The sequence below is a fragment of the Arabidopsis thaliana genome, chromosome 3 (genome assembly GCF_000001735.4).
Source record: "Arabidopsis thaliana chromosome 3, partial sequence".
In the NCBI taxonomy this organism is placed as follows: Eukaryota; Viridiplantae; Streptophyta; class Magnoliopsida; order Brassicales; family Brassicaceae; genus Arabidopsis; species Arabidopsis thaliana.
In genome coordinates, this window is record NC_003074.8 from 11,151,765 (window position 1) to 11,176,001 (window position 24,237).

Genomic DNA, 24,237 nt, shown 5'->3' on the forward strand with positions numbered 1-24,237 from the left:
ATTCTCATATAGATATCATTTTTTTACCCAACCATATATACATTTCTAGATTTTTTTTTTTCTAGTAATTTTGAGTTTTCATTAATCAAATTTATGATGGATTAAGAAAAAGAAAGATAGATATTTGTATATGTTTTTGGTATGTTTTAGGCTTTTTAAATGCACTAGAATTTAACCCACGATAGCGCGGCTATATTTTTCTTTAAAATGTAATATATATTTTTTAATGTAATATTATGTTTTTTAAAGATTAACTGAAAATATATCATATTAATTTGTATTTTTAAATGTAGATATCTATCTTTGTATTATTTAGTATATGATTACTATTGTTTAGGTTTCAATTTTTGAAGTATAGATACGACAAAATATATTTTTTTATACATTTAAAATTTCAAATATTTTATCCATAATATACTGTGGACCGATTTTTTATAACTAAAGTTTTTAAATTTGAAGTTATATTTGTTTTGTTAATATTGAATGTTTTTTTGTGTTTAAGGTTGTATAATTGTATTTTGATTGTTAATTTTAGGATTTCATCCGTGATATACCTTTCTTTATTAATATCGATCAAAACCCGTCATTCCATATAAATTCGTCTATATTATCTCGTTAGCTAAATTATTAGTGTTATAAAATCCAAGAAAATAAATTCTTATTATTATAAATCCAATAATTTTAGGATCTCACTCGTGGTAGACGGTCCCTTGAATGATTTTAAATTTATACTACTAATACATATTTTAAATTTATCATAAAAAGTATATGATTTCAAGTTTTTGTGTTTTTTATTTGAATAAAGAAACGGCTTAAATGATGATAGATTTAGTTTTTTTCTTGTATGGATATATGACTTTTCTGTGAATATTTTAATTCTTATAAATTAGTATTTTTGTTGCTATACAAAATGTTAATAGAAATATTTGCTATAAATTGGATTTATGCATATTTTGTGGAGTAAAATTCACAGATTTTATTTTGAAGATATATGGAAAGATTGTGTAAATATTTTTAGAAACAAATTAGGCAAGATATTGTTTGGTTAATATCTTTTTTAAATTTTGTAAAACTAAATAATAAATGTTAGTGGCATTCTTTGTAAATAAATCCAAACTACAAGATTTATTTCATAAAATGACTGAAAAAATGTATATGTAGATTAGGATCATGTTATATGTATCGTGTCTTGCCGGTTTGGTTACTTAGGAACTCATTCTGAAGTAGTCTCATTCCACTATAAGGGCATCTCCAATGGTTATCTTCAAATATTTCTTCAAAATCAAAATTTCTTTAAATTTGAAGGTAAAAATGAAGCAAGCCTTTTCCAATGGTTTCATTCATTTTGCACTTTAAAAAAATTTATTCTAAAGTATATTCTATCTCTATTTTATTATTAATTATTGATATACCCTTTACTTTCTAAACTTATGAACTTTAACCCATTTGTTTAATAAATAGCAAATAGTCCAACAATTTTATTTAGAGTACATTATTATAAAGAAAATCACATTACATAACATTAATTAAAAATATATATTTATGATACAATTATACACATATAATTCTCCCACAAATGATCTTTAATGCGACTAGGGGTAGGGATGGACGTTTGGGTTCAGATCGAGTATTTCGGATTCTTGGTTTTTCGGATTTAAAGGTATACAACCCGTTCAGATAATTTTACCGACTCGGATCAGATATTTTGGTTTATGATTCGGATTACCCGAAATTCAAAAATAACCAAATCTATCCAAAATACTCAAAGTACACAAAATATCTAAAAACCTTGAACATTTACTACCCAAATTTACTCAAAAATAGATTAAATACCCAAAAATATCTAAAATATCCAAAAAATCCTAATATTTTTTGAAACTAAAATTATTACAAATATAAATATTAATAATATATTATTATTATGTACTTAACTTATGGGTATGTTCATATATCCGTTCAAATACGATTCAGATCAGATTCAGATTCGAATTTTTGGATTTGAAATTATAGAACTCGTTCGGATATATTAAAATTTCTTGTTTGGGTTTTGCATCAGGTTTTTCGGATCTAGTTCGGATTCGCATATTATACCAAGAATAACGTAGAAAATGCCTTATTTATTTTATTTAATAAAAAAAATTAGATATAAAAGCCCAAACTAAGAAACATCTGAAAAGACCAAAATGTTTTTAAAAAGCAAACTGAAACTTGGGGCCGGAGATGTCCAGATTGAACATTGAAACATTGTAACTGTGTAGGGGTGAATAACGAAAGAAGAGATAAATACATGGCTCAAAATGTAAAAACAGATAAATAAAGGGGTGGATTCAGAAATAAGGGAAAGAAGAAGGTGTATATAAAACCAAGAAACCCTAGAAGAAGAAAAAACAAATTAGTGCCTGAGGCCGAGCGCTTCCCTCTTTAGTGAGGGGTGGCGTGGTATACCACGAGAAGGGATTACTGTGGCGTACCCTAAGGGGTGCGTAGGCGCATATCAGAGAATCAGGGCTCTTTCTCTGCTTTGCTGTTTCCTTTAAGCTTTAGGCTGTCAAAGCAGAGACGTTCTTTGCCCTACATTTTTTGTTTTTCGATCTCAATCTTTGGTTTTGAATTCTTCAGATTATTTTTGGTTCTTTTACGAGTCTTTTGATGTTGATGATTAGTCTTTTATTGAGACACTAATTCGCAATATGTTATATTGATCTTCGATAACCTTTCTTTGGTTCAAAATATTCTTAGATTTTTAAAATGGTGATTAGGTTTTGGTTAATTTTGTTTTTGGTAATCGTCGTTGTTCGTATCGTTGTGCCAAGATTTGGTTATTTCCGGTTATCTGTGGTTAAATATCGGTTATTTATTGTTCTGGTATCAATCATTCAATACATTGCAAAGAGTTCATCAATCTGAAAATGGTAATTAGTTTTTGGTTAATTTTGTTTTACCGGTTCGCGGGTGTTCGTATTGTTGTGCCAAGATTTGGTTATTTCCGGTTATATGTGGTTAAATCTCGGTTATTTATTGTTCTGGTATCAATCATTCAATACATTGCAAAAAGTTCATCAATCTGAAAACGATTGATATGCAGTGAAGATATATTTATTTAGAACAAGATCACAAACAGTTTAAACTCGAAAGAATCATATAATTGGTGATCTGTGTTCATTAGTTAACTTTAGTGAAATGTAATTAATCAGCAAAACATTACATAGTCGATGATTCATGAATTGTATCTTAACTAAATTTCAAGTCAAATAATGTGAGAGCAAAAGTAGATTTGCAACATTACAAAGGTATGAACATTTTACAAGAACATAAATGAGAAGAAGCTCACATTTTTGTCTCAGTAAAATAAGTTGATGAGACAGCTAAACCTTCATGGTCATATGTGCGGATGAGTCTTTGTCTTGAGCTCGGCGATTCAAGCCAGCAGAATTCTAAGTGGAAAGACTTTAAATCAGCAACACACTTTGATACGTCGCAAGGACATCCCATGTACATACCTCCGGGTAACAGAGTCATTTGGTATCCTTCCGCGAATGTAACCAAGTCTTTCGACATTTTCCCTTCCCAGTGCACATTTGTTGTTACTTTTTTCTCATCCGATGTCGACGAAATATCCTGATTCACATCGAGTTCAGAGGCATTCTCATATAAACAGAAGTTAATAAAAGGCTATGTGGGATTGTTGAACAGTATTATATACCTGGACTACTTGACCTTTGTCATTCATTTCAAGAACAGCAACAGTATCGGCTTCTGATAGTGTTGCTCCATAGACACCGCTTCGTTTTGTTACCGAACGACCTTTCCAAGTACCGAGAAATGGGTTTATCCTTTCTGCATCGTTCTGTAACAAAGGGGAACATATATTGGTATGGCAGTAAAATGCTTTATGAGCATGAATCAATAACAACAAACTACCTGAGCGTTATCGAGGACTGGATGAGCGAGATTCTCTAACCCTCTTTCCTCGAGGAAAACAATAAGCATTTCAAGAACACCTTTAGGATCCATGATGTGAAAGGCTCTAGCCCTTCTATCTATCTCCTTAGAATACAAACAGTTCTCACATACTAAAGACGGACGCCGAGATGGAAGTTTAAGATTTCTGAAAACAAATTGTTATAAGCTTCATGGAGCATTAAAATGTTTATACATAAGAAGGAGCCAATAGACATGAGAAACCAACCTTGGTGATTCTTCTCCCGTGTCATCCTCCCCGAGCACGCCCTGCCTTAACGTCGTATCCAACATTCCAGCGGTTTGGTACCTCAGCGAAAACGCTCTCTCCTTTGGGAAAAATCCAATCTGCAGACTACTGATGATGGATATCAAGATAGTCATCAAATACTTAAGAGACAAATCACAAAACTCAAACTTAGTATCTTGACTAATAGAGATAAACAGAGCTACTCTCACCTGCTGATACTTGTCCACAGTGAACATATTGGTTTCTTTAATTTTGTACTCTACCCATTCCGGTTCCTCTTCCTCCTCTTCGGAAACTGAAGTAGCTGATGTAGGCTGCTTTATATATAACCTAAACAATACAAACACAAAGACTGGTAATGCAGAGCAAAAACCATTGCTTCTGGATACATTATATAGGAAACAACAATACCAATGAGCATCAATAAATATATGAATAAACTTCGTGAGGACACACAATTTCTTACACATCATTGAAAATTCACAAACTTTTCTATAGTACAAACACAATACAGATTAGTAAACTAGTTGTACAGAGCAAAAACCATTGCTTCACACAAAATCAACATATAGTGTACAAGAAAAATCTTCAGGTATGCTAAATGATATCCATTTGTTCCAAATAGTAAACAAGATAAACTTCAAATTTGCTCCAAATTCATAGAATAATCATATAAAGTTCAAGACTTTATATACTTCCTATTGCCAAATTCTCCATCAACTGATTCCTAAAGATAATTGAATCCTAAATTACACACAATCCATGTTCCAAAAACAGTTATTCCCATTGAAGCAGAAACACAGATTCTCAGAAACATACGATTGATTAAGACTAAGGAGCTCATCTTCTCCATAAGAACTAGCTGAAAGACGTGTATCAATCTTATGTAACAAATTCCCATTACCATCAAATTGCTGCAAAAACAAAAACAAAAAGAGAGAGTCTTTAGCATAAATCTAACAAAAAGGAGCAAACTTTAGGGTTTATGGGTGACTATACATGAAAGGAGCCAGTCCATTTTCCGACATTAAGATCGACGAATCCTCGTAAATTGTCAATACTCATTGATTCATCGCTTGTTCTCTTGTCATCTTCTTGAACCGTCATGGATCTTATAACAAAGCTTCTGCTGGTTCCATAGTCTGAGCGTAGAATTGGGGAACGAATGGGTTTAAGGGATTTGGATAGTGGAGTAAAAGGAAGTGAGCAAGTGAAGGAAGTAGCAGCAGCCATGGAGGAGCTCTTGAGCGAGTGAGTGATTTTGTCTTTGTGAATGTATCTTATCTACAAACGACACTGGCAATAAAACCGGACCGGATTTGAAGTTATATCGAAATGTCGGAAATCGGAACCAAATCTGAATTAAACCGAACCGGATTTAAACTGAACCCGAATTTTGTAGAGCTTATTTGAAATATTTAATAGAATTTATAGACAATTAATTAGCCAGAAAATAGAATTGTTAGGAAAAAATTATTGAACGAGGGAGCGAAGCAGCAGAAATAAGCTTTGGTAATTTTGATATCAAATTTCAACAAAAAGTTTTTTTTTCTTTTGCTGGAAGAATTGGGTGAAGACGAAGATTAATATATCAAGGAAGATCATCTATGGGTCGTATTATTACGAGTGGGTCAAGTCGGGTTTTAATTTGGTTTCATATAGAACTTATGTGGTTTGTTGTTCGGTTTAGATTGTAAATCGAGTAAAACCAATGTCTGTTTAGATTTTGACAATAACTAGCCTTGAAAATTCAAGTATCCGTTATAGGCAAGTCGAATAACAAGTCGGTTAATTTTATTACTTGCAAGTCCAAGTCAAGTATCATAATATTTTTGATAGTTGCTTCGTTATTTGCCTCATTTTGATATTTGTCATATTACTCGTTACTTGTATATGTGACTTGTGGGATCGTTAACAACTAGATCTAGACATAACTTTCTCCAGAACCTACTCTTTTAATAAGTCCTTTATTAACTAGAGATCTACCTGAACAAATATTTCTCCATCTATAGGATGGAGAGTATGAATTATATTATTCAAAGGGTTGGATTTCCGAAAATAACGTCCTTTAAAAACCCGCGCAAAGAGTGAATTTGGAACCGTGATTAAACGCCATAATTGTTTAGCTAGAAGAGCCGAATTAAAATTGTCTACACTACGAAAACCCAAACCCCCTTCCGATTTACTATAACACACCTTATCCCATGCCATCCAATGCATACCTCTAGATTCACCATTTGAACTCCACCAGAATTTTGGGATTGCACTCGTGAGCTTCGATGTGATTGTTTTCGGTAGTGTAAAGCAAGACATAACATAAGTTGGTAATGCCGTAGCTACCAATTTAATCATCACCTCTTTTCCTCCTTTCGATAAAAACTTAGCTGACCATCCATTTATCCTATTTTGTAATCTATCTCTAACAAAAGAGAACATTTTTGTTTTAGATCCACCTAGACTTTCTGGTAAACCAAGACAGGAGCCCATACCACCAAGATTAGTGATTCCCTGTTGATTTTATTTCTGCCTTAAGTGAATCATCTACCTTATGACCAAACTGTATCGAGGACTTTGAAAAATTTATTTGTTGTCCTGAAACCGCTTCGTATTGCTTTAAAATTTCCAAGATTACTCCACACTGCTCTTTGCTAGCTTTGCAAAAGAATAAACTATCATCTGCAAATAACAAATGAGTTACAGAGGAGCTTGCCGTATCTACTTTCATACCAGTAATCAATTTTCGTTGTTCAGCTTTTCGAATATTCGCAATAAGCACCTCCGTACATAGAATAAATATGTAAGAAGATAGCGGATTTCCTTGTCTTTAATCTCTCCCCGGTACTATCAAGCCTCTAGGTTATCTATTAATAAAAACCTGATATTGGACTGTTGTTGTAGACCACATTATCCATGAAATCCACTTTTCGCAGAAACCCATTTTTCTATATTATCCATGAAATCATGTACACTTTTTTATTATGAAATAACGAATATTGTAATAAAAATAAAGTTATTAATTTTCTAAAGAATCTTACCTAAACTACTTTTTATTTTTGAAAACTTTATAAATCACCAAGGTTATGCCGGTAGTTAAACCAAAATAAAGGGAAAACGTAGAAATATAGGGAGAAACAAGACCATTTAAATTGCAAGGATTTGAACCGATTTCATGTGTATAGCTTTTTAACTTCTTGTTTTTGACCAAATATTATAGGATCTTAATTTAAGGTGGTCTGATCTAACCCACATTAATTAGAAAACATACACAGCTTCTTGTGAATTTAAGGTGGTCTGATCTAATTAATTAGACCGTAGAAAGCAAAAACATGGTGTTGTAAAAGAAACCAAGAACAAAGGCTTGAACATATATGGGGTTGCCAAAACATTTTTTCAAGACTTCAAAGAGGGATCTGATCAACGAACAGTGTAGTCATCTTCTCCTTGATTTTTCCTTCGGGATGGGTGTATCCTTCGTCTTCACTGTACGTGATAGAGATCATGAGTCCAACGCCCATTGCTAGCTTAAGAACCAAGCGTGACACTCCCATTGTCGTCAAAAACTCTTCATTTACTGTCTTATTTGCAACCGCAACCATTTTTTCAAACTCCTTTAAAGCTTCTTGTTCCGTAACTCTATATTGTTTCATATAACAGGTGACCGCATTCGCCGCATATCCTCTACTCATATCTTCCTGATAAATGTATGTGTAAGTAACAGTGTAAGTTTGTAAGGTATAGGGACAAAAATATAGTAGACAAAAACCGGATGTGAAGAAATGATTTAAGCGAATTCGTACCTTGTAACCTTTCATATCATTCATTAGACGACCTTTGATAGCTAAAGCTTGGATAATTTTTGGTCTGGATTTGAGCCACTTATAATCTTCCTTCGGAACTATCTTTCCCATACACATCATAGCACCCATTAAAGTCGTCATTGCTGTGATCCCCACCCCAGTAACCTCTATATACTCCTCAAAGCTAGGCATGTTATCCGCTAGTGCCCATTTTTCAGCCTCTAAGTTGGCTTTCACAAGTGACTTGAACTACAAGCTCAAATTTATAAAATCGTTAGGACTATTCAAAATGTTGTTTTTTCAAAAGTCATGGGAAAAAATACCTATTAGATGTCCAATTTTCAAAGTTGGTTGATTTAAATCCCCAATTTATTCTGCAATGAGATATATAGTGTATTTTGTTTACTATCCGATTTCATATCTAATTATTGTTGGTTTTCCGAAAACAATCATATCGTTAAATCGACTAACAGAACAAATTTATGGGAGTTTAATTTCTATTAAGGATCTCTGTTACAAATTATCATAAGAAACTCGGTTAATTTTTTCAACATTCATTTTCCCTCTCTGTTAAATTGACAGAATAAACTCGGTTCACTTGTGTAATATACATTATCCCTCCTCTTTTTCTTTTATCTTTTTTTTTGGGTTGTCAAGCCATTTCATATATATATATATATATATATACATATATATATATATATATATATATATTCTCTCTCTTTTATTGGTTTGATGATTGATCATACAATTAAACCTCTACATATGTTCGGATGTAGTTTCACTTTTCTTTATTTTTTAATTTCTGTTAGATTTATCTCCCGTTACTCTACCAAAAAAGCGCTAGGCGCTAATTAGGCGATGACCGAATGCCAAAGACCTAAATTGCCGAGCTGGGGCTTAAGCGATTTTATACGGTTAAAATGTTTACAACATAAAATATTATACAAAACACATAAATAAGAAATATATAACTATTAAATCATGAGCAAAAATTAGAAAAAATGTTCATTTAATTCATATCAAACAACATATGAATATAAAGACGAAACTTAGAAATTTAAATTTATGTTTTTAGAAATTAGAAAAATATACTAAAATTAAACAAATATAATATTAAGCGGTCGAAACGGTTGTGTAGGCATCGTGTGAGCGCTTAGCGCTTAGTCGGAGTCTAGACGACCGTCCAAACTACTTTTTAGAACACTAATCCCGGCAGAAAATTATTTTTCATAAAACATTCAAAAGCCACGGGAAAATATACAACCTTGAGTTATATATACATATACTATGTGTATATACATACACGTAGTATATATATGTCAACGACTTAACCATATAGACATATACAAGTTACTAAAAAGAGTTTGATTGATTACCTCTTCTATTGTGGCACACACACCGAAAGATCCTCCTTCTGGCCTAAGTTCTTTTTCGAACTCTTCAAATGTATCCAATATAAATTTAAACACGAATTTCAAATAATCAGGTTGTTTATCCATGGCATGATCAGGAGCCCACCTGTACATCATCATCGACTAAATCATCCATTATCATCACCATCACCACCACCACCATCATGATCATTCTTTATCTGGAATGTTAATATATAAAGTGTACCTATTCAAGCTGTTTACGAGGCTTTCAGCCTCAGGAAGGGACGCATATCTGTCCAAGGTGTCATCTTGAATTACTAAAAGAATGAAGTACTTAGCCATCATAATCCTTGCACGTGAGTGTTGTGACTCCACAAACAACGTTTGTATAAAGAAATGGTTTTCGACGATTCTGTCTCTGAAGTAAGGTGGCAACTTAGATACAAAATCTACCTCCTTGTACCACCTTCCATCCAAACATAGATGGTTAGAATAACTCTTAACAAAGAATCGTAGCTAAGTAATTGAGAAGATGTTACATACTTTGTAAGAACTTTGAGTTCTTGAAGGTATTGGAGTTGTAGAAACTTGAAATTGAGCTTAGAAAACTTGAGTAGCATCTCGTTGTGGTCTTTTTCTTTTTCGTAGAATGATATATATTCCACAGCGACTAGCATCTCCATGTTCCAATGCTGAGATGCATTGAGAGCATTTCGTATACGCCTTGACATATGAGGCGGGCACGCCCCATTTGCAGCTAGTGACTCCAAGTGGCTCGATGTGAAGCTCAATGCTTCGTCCAGTATATAATCTTTCGTCGTCGCCATATTGGCAGCTTCATAAAAGCTCAACATACCCTTGGCATCTCCAATAAGAGATTTTTTGAAGTTTCCGTCGTTCCCTTTGAATCTCCTAAAGAAATCTATTGACCAAAACGCAACATGTTATACAACATATTAGAGTTAAACATCAATGATGATAAAAAGTGTAACGACCCGCGTTTTGAATTAAACCGCGAGGCCTGAACGGAGTTCTTTAACGAGTTAAACCCGAGAGAAACCCTAACTGTCCCACGTGTATATAAAAGAAAAACACAAGTGCCAAGACAAGTCACAAAAAGCCTAAGTAGAGGACTCATTTACCTGAAGATATGTAGTGACCATATCTCCTGAAAACCCAAAAGATGATAGAAACTGTGTACAAATCTTCTTCATTGGCCATCATCTCCTCTATTTTTCCGAAACCCTCTTTTAAAGTCTCATAGATCTCTTCCTCAAATTGACATGCAAGGCCAAGGCTTATCAGCATATATATCATAAGGATTCTCTTCTTTGTCGAGTCAATGCCTTGGAAAGACATAAGTATGTTCTTCACTTTCGGCTTTAGTGCATCAATCTCTATCCTGATGGCATCCATTTCCTGAAAGTAAGATATATATCAATATATGAACACATGCTTTAACTTTCTCTACATCTATATGACTATATCACAAACGTTATATGTAGGGCGGCTCAAAAAAATTAAGGACCACGAGCTTGAAAAAAATAATTGGCCCTTATTTTTTTTTATTTTTTTAAATTTTTTTTGATAAACCCTATCCGCTGATCCAGTCAATTTCGGTAGAAACGCACCAAAATACTTTAAAGTGGACTTCTCCCCGAAAGACCACCACACTGTCTGTCCCGAGTTTGGAATGCTTTCAAATGTGATTTTTTTTTTTTGTTTTCAGGGAGGATCGAACTATGAAAGTTTCACCCTTCCCCAAATCTTCTCCTACCACTGGACCACAAATGCTTGGGCTTATTTTCTATGTTATGTTTTATTTGTAAAATAAAATTTGGACCCTACTTTTAATAAATTTAGTTACCAAAAAAAGATGGACCATGTGCATGAGCACCTTCCGCACATGCATAGAGTCGGGCCGGGTTATATTTATATGAACTTACCGAGACATCGACTTGAATAGAGTGGAAGTGATGAGTCCATTCAGAAGTTGGCAGTTCCTTGAACATATTATTGCTTTCTTGATTATCACAAGTCAGAGCCTTGAAACGAAAAACCTTTGCATGGTTACTGGGAAATAATGTCCGGCGAAAGCGAGTGACTTTACTTACTTTAAATAGGTTGTAAGAAGAATGAAGAGAGATTAGAGATCCATGTTTTGGCCCGAAAATTGATATGACTTCCATGTTCACTACAAATGATATAGAATGCATATTAATTATCAAATTTATAGGCCACAATATCGGTCCTTGTTATATTTTATATAATATGTTCACTACAAACTGATATGATTTTTTTAATTTTTTTTTGTAGTAGAGTGTAACTGATGCACTCAATTGATTATAGTATACAAACGTTGTCCGTTACATCGATCAGTGTCCCGCTAATAGCGCAAATAAAAATTAATTACGAATGAAGATACAAAATCTCTTCGCCACGGAGTTCGTTTCTACACGAATGGAGAACACGTAGGTCCGCCACTGGAACAACACATTGAGCTCGTGATGCTTTAAAGGCTAAGCTTTTTAAAACACTTCTCATTAAGGAGAAGATTGGTGGAATAGTTCTCTCCATAATGGAAGAAGATGATGAAAACGATGAGCACTAATTGCTGGACTTTTGTAAAGTTACTAAGTGTGTGTTAGATATATGTGTTTGAACGATATGAGAGTGTAATGAGTATAAGAGCATAAAAGCAGAGATTTGTTAACGGGGTTTGGTAACAACCTACATCCTCAGGACCTAGACTAGAAACAATTCCACTAAAACAAGATTGCTAATACAATTGCGTATGATATTACAACTCAGCAACATCACAATATAGAGACCTAAAATAATGGTGGGCAAATTCTCCCCATCGAAAAGGAGGATGGAAAAATAGATCTCTTCTGGCCCTCACATAAGGAATTTTGGTAATGAGGCAGAGGAAGAAGGTTAACATACCCGAACAAAATACGTAAAGGTTCTCTCCTTTACACAGGAGGATGACTAGAAGGCTCTTTCCTTGTAAGTTAACACAGGAGGATGACGAGAAGGCTCTCTCCTAGTGACCCATTTCCACTTTTACAATGGATGGAGTCGGACTCCATGTGAGACGAGTCAAACTCCATATAACCAGTGGTGACCACTACACTAAGCAGCCAATTATCATTCTACAGGCACTAACACACAAAAAAATACATCTCCAAAACAAATAAGAGCGACTAAAACTCATATACAGGTTTCCACAATTGAGAGTATGTACATAAACGACACCGTTTGAGTAACGGCTAATTACCCTTCTTCAATACCACTGACCATGCACGCTTTGTACAGTGGAATAATAGTGTAACAACGTTTAGAAATATTGTAAAGTAAAAAAAAAAACCAAAGAACATTCAAAAACCTTTCTACTCTACTACCAAAGCCATATTGTTTATTTTGTTGTTGCCTCAGTCCAGTCTTCTGAGCAAGTACTCCACTTGAACCTCTTTTGTTAAAGGCATGATCCAATCTCCATATAAGTCACCAACTAAGATCGGACTGATTTTGTAAACATGAGATTCATTCCCTTCTTCTTCTTCTTCTTCTTTCTCCTCCATCCCAACTTTCACTTCTTGCCCGTATGTTCGGGTTTTCATCTCAACTCTCTTCTTTATCGCATCTTCCACAGTCGGGAATGTCAGCATATCCATCAGTGCATCCTTATCCTGCAATGCGTATGTTGCCATGTCAAAAGGTAAGTAATGCATAAACTTCGAGTTTTTGTGTGTATGTGAGAGCTTTAGAGAAGTAGATAAATACTTGTGCTTTGATGGCGGACTCGTATGCTTCGGGTGAGGCTTGAAATTTAGCTTCTGCAACAAATTTACCGTAATGGATTCTCTTTGAGAGACACTGCAATGGACATCAAAAACTACATGAGACGTTAATCGACTTAGAAAAGAGGTGACAAGTTTTTAAACAAATATCCAAGCTTGTTTCTGATACCTAACAAAAGGAAAAAAAGGAACAAACCTGAAGGCAGATAGCGTCACAGACAGCTGTTGAGCCGTAGTTACCATCATCGCCTTTCTTCACAAGTCTTGGAACAAGGTCTCTGAAGTACATGTTCCATATCTTCTTGTTTATGTTTATCGAATCAGCAGCAAAATGCAACACCTATACAATAAGAAAGAAACTTGAATCCTCAGCACCAAAGTACAGAAGTTGAAAACACATCTCAAACAAGATTACACATTGCTTCACCGAACATCAAGAAACCATATCGGTAAGATGCAAGAAAACATAAAAGAGACGATCTTTTTTCATGTGAAACATGTATATTGAGTACCTTTGGGTACTGAAGAGGAGGCAACATAGGCTCTGGTAGATCATCAGGGAAGAAAGGATGTTCATCAGGACTCTTAAACCTACCAACCTAATCAAGTTCCATAACAAAGTCAAGTTTCAATCTTGAGGGTATGTTAATAAAGAGCATGTGTTTGTTACCTTAGCGTGAAGCTTCTCAGTGCCTTTAACCATGTACTCAACCAAAGAACCATTGAAACCATCCATGTCAAAAGCAGTAGGATCATAAGTATCAGCATTGTAACAGTACTTGGCTCTCTCCAATAGCCCAAATATAATGCTGTCCTCTTGACGGATCAAAGAGTTTCTAATACCTTCAAGAGTCAAACTCTCACTCTCATCCACTCGTTTCTTCCCTGTCAACGATCTATATCAACAACAACAACAAACAAAAACAAAACTTTGCTTCAAATTCATCTAAGAAGAACATAAAGGTTTCTAATTTAAGCTACAAAATCACAAAGGGTTATGTTAATTTCACAATGGGAATCTACAAATCATGAAAGGTAACAAAAAGGGTAATCTCAATTTCTCAATAGAATCTAAAGATTGAGACTTTCGTACCCAGCGAGTGTCATAACGGCGTGAACAGAGCTGGTTCCAGAGCGTGGCTTTGATGGCTGAGGAAGAGAACAACGAACAGAGAAAGAAGATTTGGTTGATGGAAGAGGAAGAAGAGTGGAAATGGGTGTTGAGGTTGATAATTCACGTCGATGGTCGAAGAACCCACCAATCGCAGAGGAGCAACAAGACGATCTCATCAACAATGACGCTTCCATTGATGTGAAAAAAACAGAGGAGACGGAGAAAACAGAGGATTGAGAAATCAGAGGAAGAGACAAAGAATCATGAGCAGAGGAATGAGAGATGTTAAAAGGGATTGTTTGGGGGTAGGTGCAGTGGGTAAAGAGAAAGAGTTGGTGAGAGAGGGAGAGATGTGTAGGGTTGTGTCTGCGTGCACGTCTTTAGCCCACGAAAGCCACAAAAGTGTTTCTGTTCTGTTCTCATGACCTTTTTTTTTCTATTTTGTGTTCTCTCATTAATTTCAATCATTATTTTTATGTTCAAGTTGTTTTATAACTTACAACTTTACCAAAGTTTAGAATATTAATATGAAAACAATATTTTAAGATTCAACTTTGTATATTTTTTTGGTCGATACATAGAAACAATCAAACAAGGATTAAATAACTACATAATATATATATAAACTACCAATGATATGAAAAGAATAAAGAATTTAAATATGAACAAATAGTGTATAGAAGAGCAGTGAATTATCCTCTCTTTTTCTAACGTCTTGAATTATTATTTATTACAAACTAGGTAATCACCCGCGCTACGCTGGGATATTTTCAAATTTTTTGTATCGTTTAATTTAAATATAATTTTTAATTATATAATCATTTACTTATGTAATAAGTAATTATTTTTAGTATTAAAATATTTTTTCCTAACAACATTTTCAACAATGCATTATACACACAATTCCTAAACAATGTTCGTCTTAAACTAATTAAATAGAAGGTAATATTGAAATTCTCGAAACCTAAGAATTTGATGATTAAACTTCTTACATACTCTTCACCCTTGGCGATTTACTATATAGATATATAACAATATGCAAACTATTCAAACTATTAACTAATCCATGACTACTATACACTCATAATTTGAGTTAAGATTACAGAAAAAATTCTTCGAATATGAGAAAACCAATAAAATAATTTTATTGAAGAACATATAATAACAAAATAAATTATGTATTAGTAAAATTAAATAATAAATACATCATTAATCTAGAAATTAAAAGTTGAAGAGCTTACATTAATTATTCAGTGGACACATGGCAAATGTTAAAGTGATGATATATCAATCATATGGAGAGAGTTGGTCAACTTTCATATATATGATTATAAAAACTATTATATATACGTTTTTACTGTAGATAATTCTTTCTGATAAAAATATAATATTTTTATGCTCATACAATCTGTATAGTATAGTTTTCGATATTTTAATGACTTCGTCTTGAATTAATATTTTTATGCTCATACAATCTGTATAGTATAGTTTTCGATTTGAAATTTTGTGTAATTAATAGGTTGTTGAGTCAGCTAACACATGCATGATGAGGTGTCTACTCAAAATGACTTCGTTTGTATGTTGGTATAAAAGTTTTTAATTTTTGTGAAATTGACACAAATGACATTAAAAATTTTATTATTCCAAAAATGACACTTTTTTTTTAAACTTTCAAAAATAGCACATAAAGTTTTTAATCTTCTAAAAATTAATTAAATAATAAAGTTTTTAAGTGTCATTTGTGTCAATCTCCCAAATAAAAATGAGAGCAAACACTAATATTAAATTGAATCACATTTTTTTAAAATAGTGGAAATATATACCCTAAATTGGAAATAGAGAACTCAAATATAATACCACAAACTAATATTAAAATGAAAAATCTCTTTTAAACAGTGAAAATATATATCCTAAATTAGAAATAGGGAACCCAAATATAATGCCATAAAGTAATATTAAAATGATCAAAATTTCTTTTAAATGGTTGAAATATATACCATAAATTGGAAATACAGAACCCAAATATAATATTTTAAATTTATTTCTAATTTATTTTGGTTTAATAGGTTTTATATAAAAATTGTGATATTATTGAAAAAATAAATTAGTGATAATACTTTTAGAACAAAAACTTCATAGTAAGTCAAATAATGCTATTTTTAGAGGTCTATGGAATGTGTGCTATTATTGTCCATAAAACTTGTTTTAGTGCTATTTTTAGAAATTTTTCTTATTTCTTTGCTAAAACAAAGGACTCAACCCATCACGTCTCTCTCGTAAACGAAGCCCATAACCATTTGATCCAATAGTATTCTTTGAGTCTTACACACTTTTTAATTACAATACTAATCGACGGTTGAAAATGAATAGTTTCTTAAGATTTCATGTTACTTTTTAATATTAATCAGCTTTGTTTTTTATTTGACACGCTATTATAATACATATCATGTTATTATTTTATTTCACATTGTACTTTTTTTAAAGTGAAATGGTATTTTTAATATAACATGCTAATTTTCAAAAAGTACGTTATAAAATGTTACTTTTGTTAAAATCTTTCACATCTATGTTTTTTTCTCTGAAGTGTTTGTTTTTGGTTCGACTTGTTGGGACATTTTTGTCTTTTATTGTGACGTCATATGTTCATTTACCGATAAAAAACTGACAATAGTTATTTACTTTATTTTGATTCAAATTTTGATTATTTTGTAATATTACCCAAATAATTAACTAACTATGGATTCAAAAAAATTGGGAAAATAACTACAATTTTCTTTTGTCATCCGCTTTTAGTTGAAACTACAAATCATAAATTTTAGAAAGTGACGATTTCAAAATAAAAAACTTTAAAAATGTCCTCAAGCTAAGGAAAAAAAATACAGTAGCTTATTTTAATTAGAAAAAGAGAATTAAAGTGAAATCCACATTAGGTGGATAGAAAATCATCAGAATTTGAGTGGGTGCAAGGACACTTAAAAATCGCTTTTGGAATCTAGACAGATAAAAATTGTGAGAAATGTCAAAGCAAAACAAAGTTATTGTAGAAGTTTTTGTCAATACAACAAAAATAAACCACTCTTCTCCTCAAAGCATTCGGTCGTGATCATCCTCAAGGATCAAAAGAGTTGAGCGGATCCTTAAGGATGATCTCTTGCTTGTTAGCACTTAGGACTTAATCATACACAAAGATGAGGAACATCACCTCTCCCCGATTACACAATATTAATTATGCCTATGACATCAGTTAACCGAATCAAGTTTTTTGGTGGTTACTTGTCAATGGAGTTATTTCAAAGGGTATTATCAAAAATTAACTTTGGTTTGGTTGGTTCAAAACTGAAATTAACCGAATACTTTTCATAAAAGTTTTTAAACAATTCAGTTAAATTTGAAAAAAAAAAATTATAAATTTTCACCGATAATATTTGAATTCCAAATAGTAAATAGAAATCCTTATTTTTTAATATTTAATTTAATAAATTTGTTTTAAATCAGATTTCAATCTTACAATTTCTATTTTGCTATACACTTCACTATCTATGTTTTCATAGTAAACCGAAATTAAATTCTACAGTTTATCTTAATGATGATATTTGATATCTAAATAGTAGTCAACACATTTTTTCTATATCTACTTTAGTAATTTTTTTAAAATCAAATTTTAATCTTCCACATATTGAGTAATTTTGACTTTTAAAAAAAAAAAAAATATCAAATTAAATATCAAAATATTTATAGATTACTATTTTACTACTCAAAACTAGATTTTAACCCGCAGTATACCGCATGGCTATATCTTTTTTATTTTTTTATTTTAACTTGTTTAGTAGATTTAAAATATATATGATTTAATTTTTTATATTTTCTAAATGTACAACTCTTATATCTACATATTATTTAGTGTAAAATTACTATGTTTAATTTTTACTGATTAAAAATATAGGAAGAATAACATACAGTTCATTAAGCTAAAATCTAGATTATAACTATATAATTCAAATTTTAATTATATCTGTTTTATTAATATTATTTTTTTGTTTAGTGTTTAAGATAATATAATTGTATTTTGAAATTATATCTACGATTTCACCTATGGTATACCGTCTTGTATTACTATCGACCTAAACCCGTCATATTATCTAATCCCTTTCAGTGAAATTAAACATATCTAATGGATTTCACCCGTGGTATAGTGTCTCATATTCTGTCGACCCAAACCTGTCTTACCATCTAACCCCGTTCAATGAAATTAAACATTATTTTGTTATTGTTTTTTTAGTAATACTTTAATTGAAAAGATATATAATTTAATCAATTTAAATTTCTTACTTCAAATGATTATTTAATTATTTAAAAGTTCATATCTTATAAATATTATAAACCCGTCCTACCATCTAATCATGTTCGGTGAAATTAAATAATTTTTCTTTTGTGTTTTGTTTAAATAATACCTTTATTAAAAAATTATAATTCAAATCAATTTAATTTTTTTTTTCAAATGATTATTTAATTTTGTATAGATTTCACATATTATAAATATTCTATTTATTTAGTCATAATCTTATTGGTTTATAAAGAAGCAGTGTAATCACAGTGTAGTGCATAGTTTATTACATTAGGAACCCAAAAATGATTGATGAAAAGCACTTGATCTTGGAGAGAGTTTTTGGCAAGTATGTATGCCGGTATGTTGTTATGCCTTTTTGTCCACTTGAATTGAATCGACTCAAACTTCTTTGCCCACCATTGAATATCCCGTATCCAGTTGTAGACTCCGAAATGTTTCTTTGTTCCTTGTATCAGTTCAAACATCTCCTTGTTGTCTCCTTCAAAGCAGACTTGTCTATAACCTTTACCCCAGCAATGTTGCATAGCTATGATTAGAGCTTGTAGTTCACCTTCGAGAGCGTTATCAACACACTTGCCGATGGCCAGACCTGCAATTTGATAGCTCCCATTATGATCTCTTACGACGCATCCCGTTTTCCCCGACGTATCCACATTAATGAAGGAGCCATCAAAATTGCATTTCAACCAACCCCTTGTTGGACGTCTCCAACCGTTGCTATTATCCGAAGCTCGCCTTTCGCAGTCATGATTGTTGTATGTTAGTGAAGTGACCGCGTCAGTCCACTCTTGCACATCCGATCTAGCCAGTCCTAAGTTGATCTCCCAGGGAACATGTATGTTCTGAAAGTACAAAACATTCCTACTTTTCCAAAGTATCCATAATGGTAAATGATGGAACTGTTGTGTTTGAGTTGTGGTTGCCACTTGAAAAATCGCTCGTAGTTTATCATCTAGAGAGGAAGTAGTGTCAGTGATGATGTAGTTGTGGACACCGGAAGCGCGCTAAATTGACTTAGCATAGTCACAATAAAAAAAAGAAATGCTTCGTAGTTTCTTCCTCTTGACAGCAACGGTGACAAGTTGTACGGGGGCGAATGTGCCGATATGTCAACGCCGCTCCTGTTGCTAAGACCCCAGAGCATAATCTCCAAATAAAATGTTTAATCTTCGGAGCTGTGTGCAGGCGCCATATTTCCTTCTTTAAGTTGATATCCCCTGGAGTAGGTATCACATCGGCATGATAATTTAAATGAGTTCTTAGCCAATACCCTCATTTGATTGTGTAACATCCCTCTTTTGTGTAGTGCTATCCCAATGTATCACCATTTGCATTGGCTGTTAGCTTAAGTTTCAGAATTTTAGTGATGTCTTCAGGATGAACATTTTCTCGGAGTTTTGCTTCATTCCAGTCTATTCTCGCATCATTGATTAGCTCGCTGACCAAAAAATCTTGGATGCGTGCATTCCTTTTCCTAGGGGCTGATGGAGGGTGTTGAGGGAGCCATGGATCTAACCAAGCACTCGCCATGGTTCCATCGCCAATGACAAAGCGAACCCCTTGTTTTATTAGATTCCTTCCGTGTAAAATGGACTTCCAGACAAACAAAGCTTGTGTGCTCTATGTAGCATTTAGAATAGTAGTGTCAGGAAAATACCGACCTTTTAAAACTCTAGCCATTAGACAATTTGGCTTTTGGATGATCCTCCAACTTTGTTTCCCAAGGAGAGCAGAGTTGAAGTGTTCTAGGTCTCTGAAACCAAACCACCTTCATTCTTCGAGTAGCTTAATCTATTCCACGCAAACCAATGCATCCCTTTACTGTCTTCATTCTTGCTCCTCCAAAATTGAGACTAGTGTTTATTTGCAAGCATGAAGAAAAGTGAGTCGTCAGCAAATAGCAGATGACTAATTGCTGGGCTCCTGTTGCTTATTTTGACACCTTGGATCTGTCGTTGCTCTATAGCTTGAGTCATGAGATGTGTTAAAACTTCAGCACATATAATAAACAAATACAAGGATAAGGGATCTCCCTGGCGAATTCCTCGTTGTGGTTGAATGTAGCCATGGGTTGTTCCATTAATTAAGACTGAGAAACTCACTGTAGTGACAAAAATCATAATCCAGCAAATCCATGTCTCTACAAACCCCATGTATCGCATAGTTTCCTCCAAGAAATTCCATTCAAGCCTGTCGTATGCTTTTGTTATATCTGTCTTCAAAGCCATATAAGAGTTCGCTTGCCGTTTTCTAACTTTTAGAGAATGGAACACTTCATGAGCCATAATAACATTATCGGTTATCATTCTTCCGGGAATGAATGCTGCTTGGTTTTCCGAGATGATCCCAGAGAGATGAGGCTTCAGTCTGTTAACTAAAATCTTTGAGATGATTTTGTAGCTAACATTACAAAGAGTTATCTGTCTAAAATCCGCCATTGTTGACGGGACAAAGATCTTCAGGATCAAACATAAGTTCGTGTGATTATGTGTCTGTTCCAAGTAGTTGTATTCAAAGAACTTTTTTACCTCCATGATAATTGCAAGATTTATGTCTTCCCAAAACTGATGGTAAAAATTGCATGTGAAGCCATCTAGGCCAGGGGCTCTGTGAGGTCCAATAGAAAAAACAGCTTTTTTTATTTCATCAATGGTGACTGGTCTTGTTAAATCATTGTTCATATCCGATTGTACTCTTTTCTGAAATCCCTGAAAAATGTTTCTGTAATCTGACTCTGTAGCAGGCTTTGACGTGAAAAGGTTGTAAAAATAATTTGTGGCCGCCGCTGCTATCTGCGAGTTTCCTCGTCTATAAACTCCATCTTTATCTATAATTGAGATGATTCTATTTCTGGATCTTCGGGCTTGTGTTGATGTGTGAAAGTACTTAGTGTTGCGATCTCCAGTAGCTAACCAGGTTTTTCTGCTTTTTAATTACCAAAAGACTTCCTCTTCATAATAGGATGCATTAAGCTCCCTTTTAAGCCGTTCTTTTTCTGCCACTGTTGCATTGCCTGTAGCGATAGCTCTATCCAAAGCGAACCAGATAGTCCTGATTTTCTCTTCTCAATTGTGCATGTGGTATTTCTTCCATCTAGAGATTTGTTGTCTACAGGACGTTAGACAATGAGAGAGTGACTCTTGGCGGGGTTTTGTATTCCAACCTTGAATAACCGAGTCACGGAATTCTTCCTTATCCATGTGTCGACCATCAAATCTGAAAATTCCTCAATGATCTTCACATTCATCAGCAATGTGAGTAATTAATGGCCGGTGATCCGATTCACCAAACTCAAGGAACTCTGTTTCTGATTGGAAAAAAAGCGAATGCCAAGCATTGTTTGCCATTGTGCGGTCTAGGCAGCATAAAACATGATGATCACCCTATTTTCCAACCCATGAGAAACGATCACTAGTGGATTTAAGGTCTGAGAAATCACAAGTACGAACCATTTGTCTCATTTGCATGATAGACGCTTTCGGCTTGATTCTACCTCCTTTTTTCTCATGATTGCCTAACAGTTCATTGAAATCACCCAGAATGAACCATGGCTGACCATTTTTGTTGTTTGCTAGTCTTTCAAGACGTTCCCAGAGATTGTTACGATGACTTGGGTTTGGATGACCATAGACAAAAGACAAATTTAAACCCACTTCATTACTTTGAACATAACAATCTACAAGATTAGGGGAATTGAAAGAAATAGAAACATTAACAGAAGACTTCCAAAGTACAACTAAACCACCACTTAGACCTGATGGTGGCACCATTACAAAGTTACTAAAACCCAACTCACAGCACTTGCCTCGCACATAGTCATTGCGTTGTTTTGTTTTGGAGATGCAAATTATGTCTCAGAGATATTTCTGATTTATCTCCTTAAGGCGTCGAACCGTCAAGTCTATACCAAGCCTTTGACAGTTCCAGCAGAGTATCCTCATGGAGGATGAGCCACTTCCTTCACCTCTCTCACGGACGGTTACCTTCTGATTCCCCTGGTTCTCATTGACCTCTAGCATGTCTTCTCGTTTCCACTTACCACGATCATTGGTCACCTCATCCTCAGGATTGATCACAACTTGAGAGTCCATAAGAGCAAGAAGGTGAATGGGCTCTGAATAAGCTGCGTAGCTTGGATTCCCTGGGATATCACCACAAGAGTTCTCAAATATTGGAACAGGATTAAAGAGCTCCCTGTCATTCTTTTCACCGATGAACATATCATAATGTTCATAGTCAACAAGAGCATCATGGTGAGGATCAATATCTGACAGAACTTCATCTTCTGCATTAACACCGCCATTATCTTCTTCCGGAACTCCATTAGCATGAGCATCAACTGCCTGATTTTCGCCATTTTGATTCCAGATCTCCATGTGCTCAACATCATCAATCTCACGGATGACGACTCCATTGTTGCGAACTCTGTCATGTGGTGGGTTCTCATCATCATCATCATCATCATCATCATCATCATCATCATCATCATCATCATCATCATCACCTTGTTCTTCTCCCTCATTCTGTATGAGGCAAGCTCATGAATCGTGTGTCATCATACCACACACTTCGCAAAACCTACGGAGACGTTCGTAACAGAAGCGTAACAAGGCATTAACACCAGCAGTGAATTGAAAGTACCGTTGAAAACGCAAAGGCTGAGAGATGTCCCAGTGCAGCATAACTCTCACAAAGTCCACACATGCCGTAGCCTCTACATCAAATTCCACATCCAGGACTTGACCAAGAGCACGCCCAATAGGTTCCACCACTCCACGGTTCAGGAATTGGAAAGGAATTCCTCTAATTTGGACCCAAAACGAGATGAAACTGTCATTGAAGGCCCATGGTCCACGCCGGAGCACCGTCTCCATTGATTCTTCAGTAGAGAAAATGAATTGAAATTCACGACCTTCAATGATGCGACCATGGACTAGGCTAGCTTGGCCCCAAATTCGTGGCATTGATGCAACAATTGACTAGAGGTTTTGTCGCCGAGGCATGACAGGGCGGCCAAAGAGAATGAATTGGTTTTCAGCGAGTGCTTGATTCACAACTGCTTCAGGCAAGGCAAAAGGAATTTCATCGACTCCCAAATTAAGATCTTGGACTGCTCGTCGGAGGTTGTCACCCATTTTAGAGAGTGGTTTGTAAAAGCGGTGTGGGTAGAAATTTGCAGAAATGAGGAAGAGATGTGTGTTGTAAATCCTGTTTGCAAATCCATCGTTAAATAGATGTCGCAACATAACTGCTGAAGAGGCATCACGATGAATCAAGGATTCAATCGTGGAGATAACCGCACGGGAGAAAGTGGTGAAGATTAGACCCACTCCGCCGGGAAAACCCTTTTGAACTGTCGTCGAGAACGTGACAAGAGGCCAGAAAAGTAACCGTTTTAAAATCGCCAAAATAATCACCATTTTCAGACCGGTTCAAACCCTCAAAACCCTCAGTTAATTTAAATATTGCAAACGTTTTTTCCTTTAAATATTCTAAATGTTTAATTAACTGTAATATTTTATCTTTTAATCATGTGTGTATTATTAATGTCCTAAGATTTCTCCTTTTTTAAGTAATTAGAATTGATAG

The 24,237-nt window shown here is 34.1% G+C and overlaps 3 protein-coding genes, 1 non-coding gene and 2 pseudogenes across 7 annotated transcripts; 1 reads left to right on the top strand and 5 right to left on the bottom strand.

Moving 5' to 3' along the window:
* Positions 1 to 2,478: 2,478 nt before the first annotated feature.
* AT3G05715 lies at positions 2,479 to 2,579 on the top strand. The gene has a single exon (NR_141195.1). It is a non-coding gene; the product is annotated as an other RNA (small nucleolar RNA).
* Positions 2,580 to 3,138: 559 nt separating this feature from the next.
* On the bottom strand, positions 3,139 to 5,529 carry AT3G29185 (glutamate NMDA receptor subunit epsilon-1, putative (DUF3598)). 2 transcript variants are annotated; one of them, NM_113842.4, is made up of 7 exons: positions 5,210 to 5,529; positions 5,030 to 5,124; positions 4,420 to 4,540; positions 4,190 to 4,308; positions 3,922 to 4,108; positions 3,704 to 3,847; positions 3,154 to 3,618 (listed from the first exon to the last, which is right to left on the bottom strand). In NM_113842.4, exons 1-7 carry the CDS (start codon positions 5,441 to 5,443, stop codon positions 3,328 to 3,330), a joined length of 1,191 nt encoding a protein of 396 aa, NP_189563.2. In that variant the 5' UTR covers positions 5,444 to 5,529; the 3' UTR covers positions 3,154 to 3,327. The 2 variants fall into 2 exon arrangements, with proteins under 2 accessions (NP_001319666.1, NP_189563.2); NM_001339014.1 differs by having other exon boundaries at positions 3,139 to 3,618; positions 4,420 to 5,124; positions 5,210 to 5,511.
* Positions 5,530 to 6,145: 616 nt separating this feature from the next.
* On the bottom strand, positions 6,146 to 7,152 carry AT3G29187 (annotated as a pseudogene; the record flags this gene model as incomplete). The annotated part of the gene is made up of 1 exon: positions 6,146 to 7,152.
* Positions 7,153 to 7,427: 275 nt separating this feature from the next.
* On the bottom strand, positions 7,428 to 11,572 carry AT3G29190 (Terpenoid cyclases/Protein prenyltransferases superfamily protein; the record flags this gene model as incomplete). The annotated part of the gene is made up of 7 exons (NM_113843.3): positions 7,428 to 7,902; positions 8,008 to 8,256; positions 9,387 to 9,528; positions 9,628 to 9,849; positions 9,927 to 10,305; positions 10,526 to 10,802; positions 11,330 to 11,572. The coding sequence occupies 7 exons, from the start codon at positions 11,570 to 11,572 to the stop codon at positions 7,609 to 7,611; spliced, it is 1,806 nt and encodes a 601-aa protein (NP_189564.2). The 3' UTR covers positions 7,428 to 7,608.
* Positions 11,573 to 12,074: 502 nt separating this feature from the next.
* On the bottom strand, positions 12,075 to 14,694 carry CM1 (chorismate mutase 1). Its single transcript, NM_113844.4, has 6 exons — positions 14,280 to 14,694; positions 13,857 to 14,082; positions 13,699 to 13,785; positions 13,383 to 13,526; positions 13,170 to 13,262; positions 12,075 to 13,075 (listed from the first exon to the last, which is right to left on the bottom strand). Exons 1-6 carry the CDS (start codon positions 14,492 to 14,494, stop codon positions 12,818 to 12,820), a joined length of 1,023 nt encoding a protein of 340 aa, NP_566846.1. The 5' UTR covers positions 14,495 to 14,694; the 3' UTR covers positions 12,075 to 12,817.
* A 4,187-nt stretch (positions 14,695 to 18,881) lies between these two features.
* On the bottom strand, positions 18,882 to 23,783 carry AT3G29205 (annotated as a pseudogene; the record flags this gene model as incomplete). Its single annotated transcript has 1 exon — positions 18,882 to 23,783.
* Positions 23,784 to 24,237: the final 454 nt, after the last annotated feature.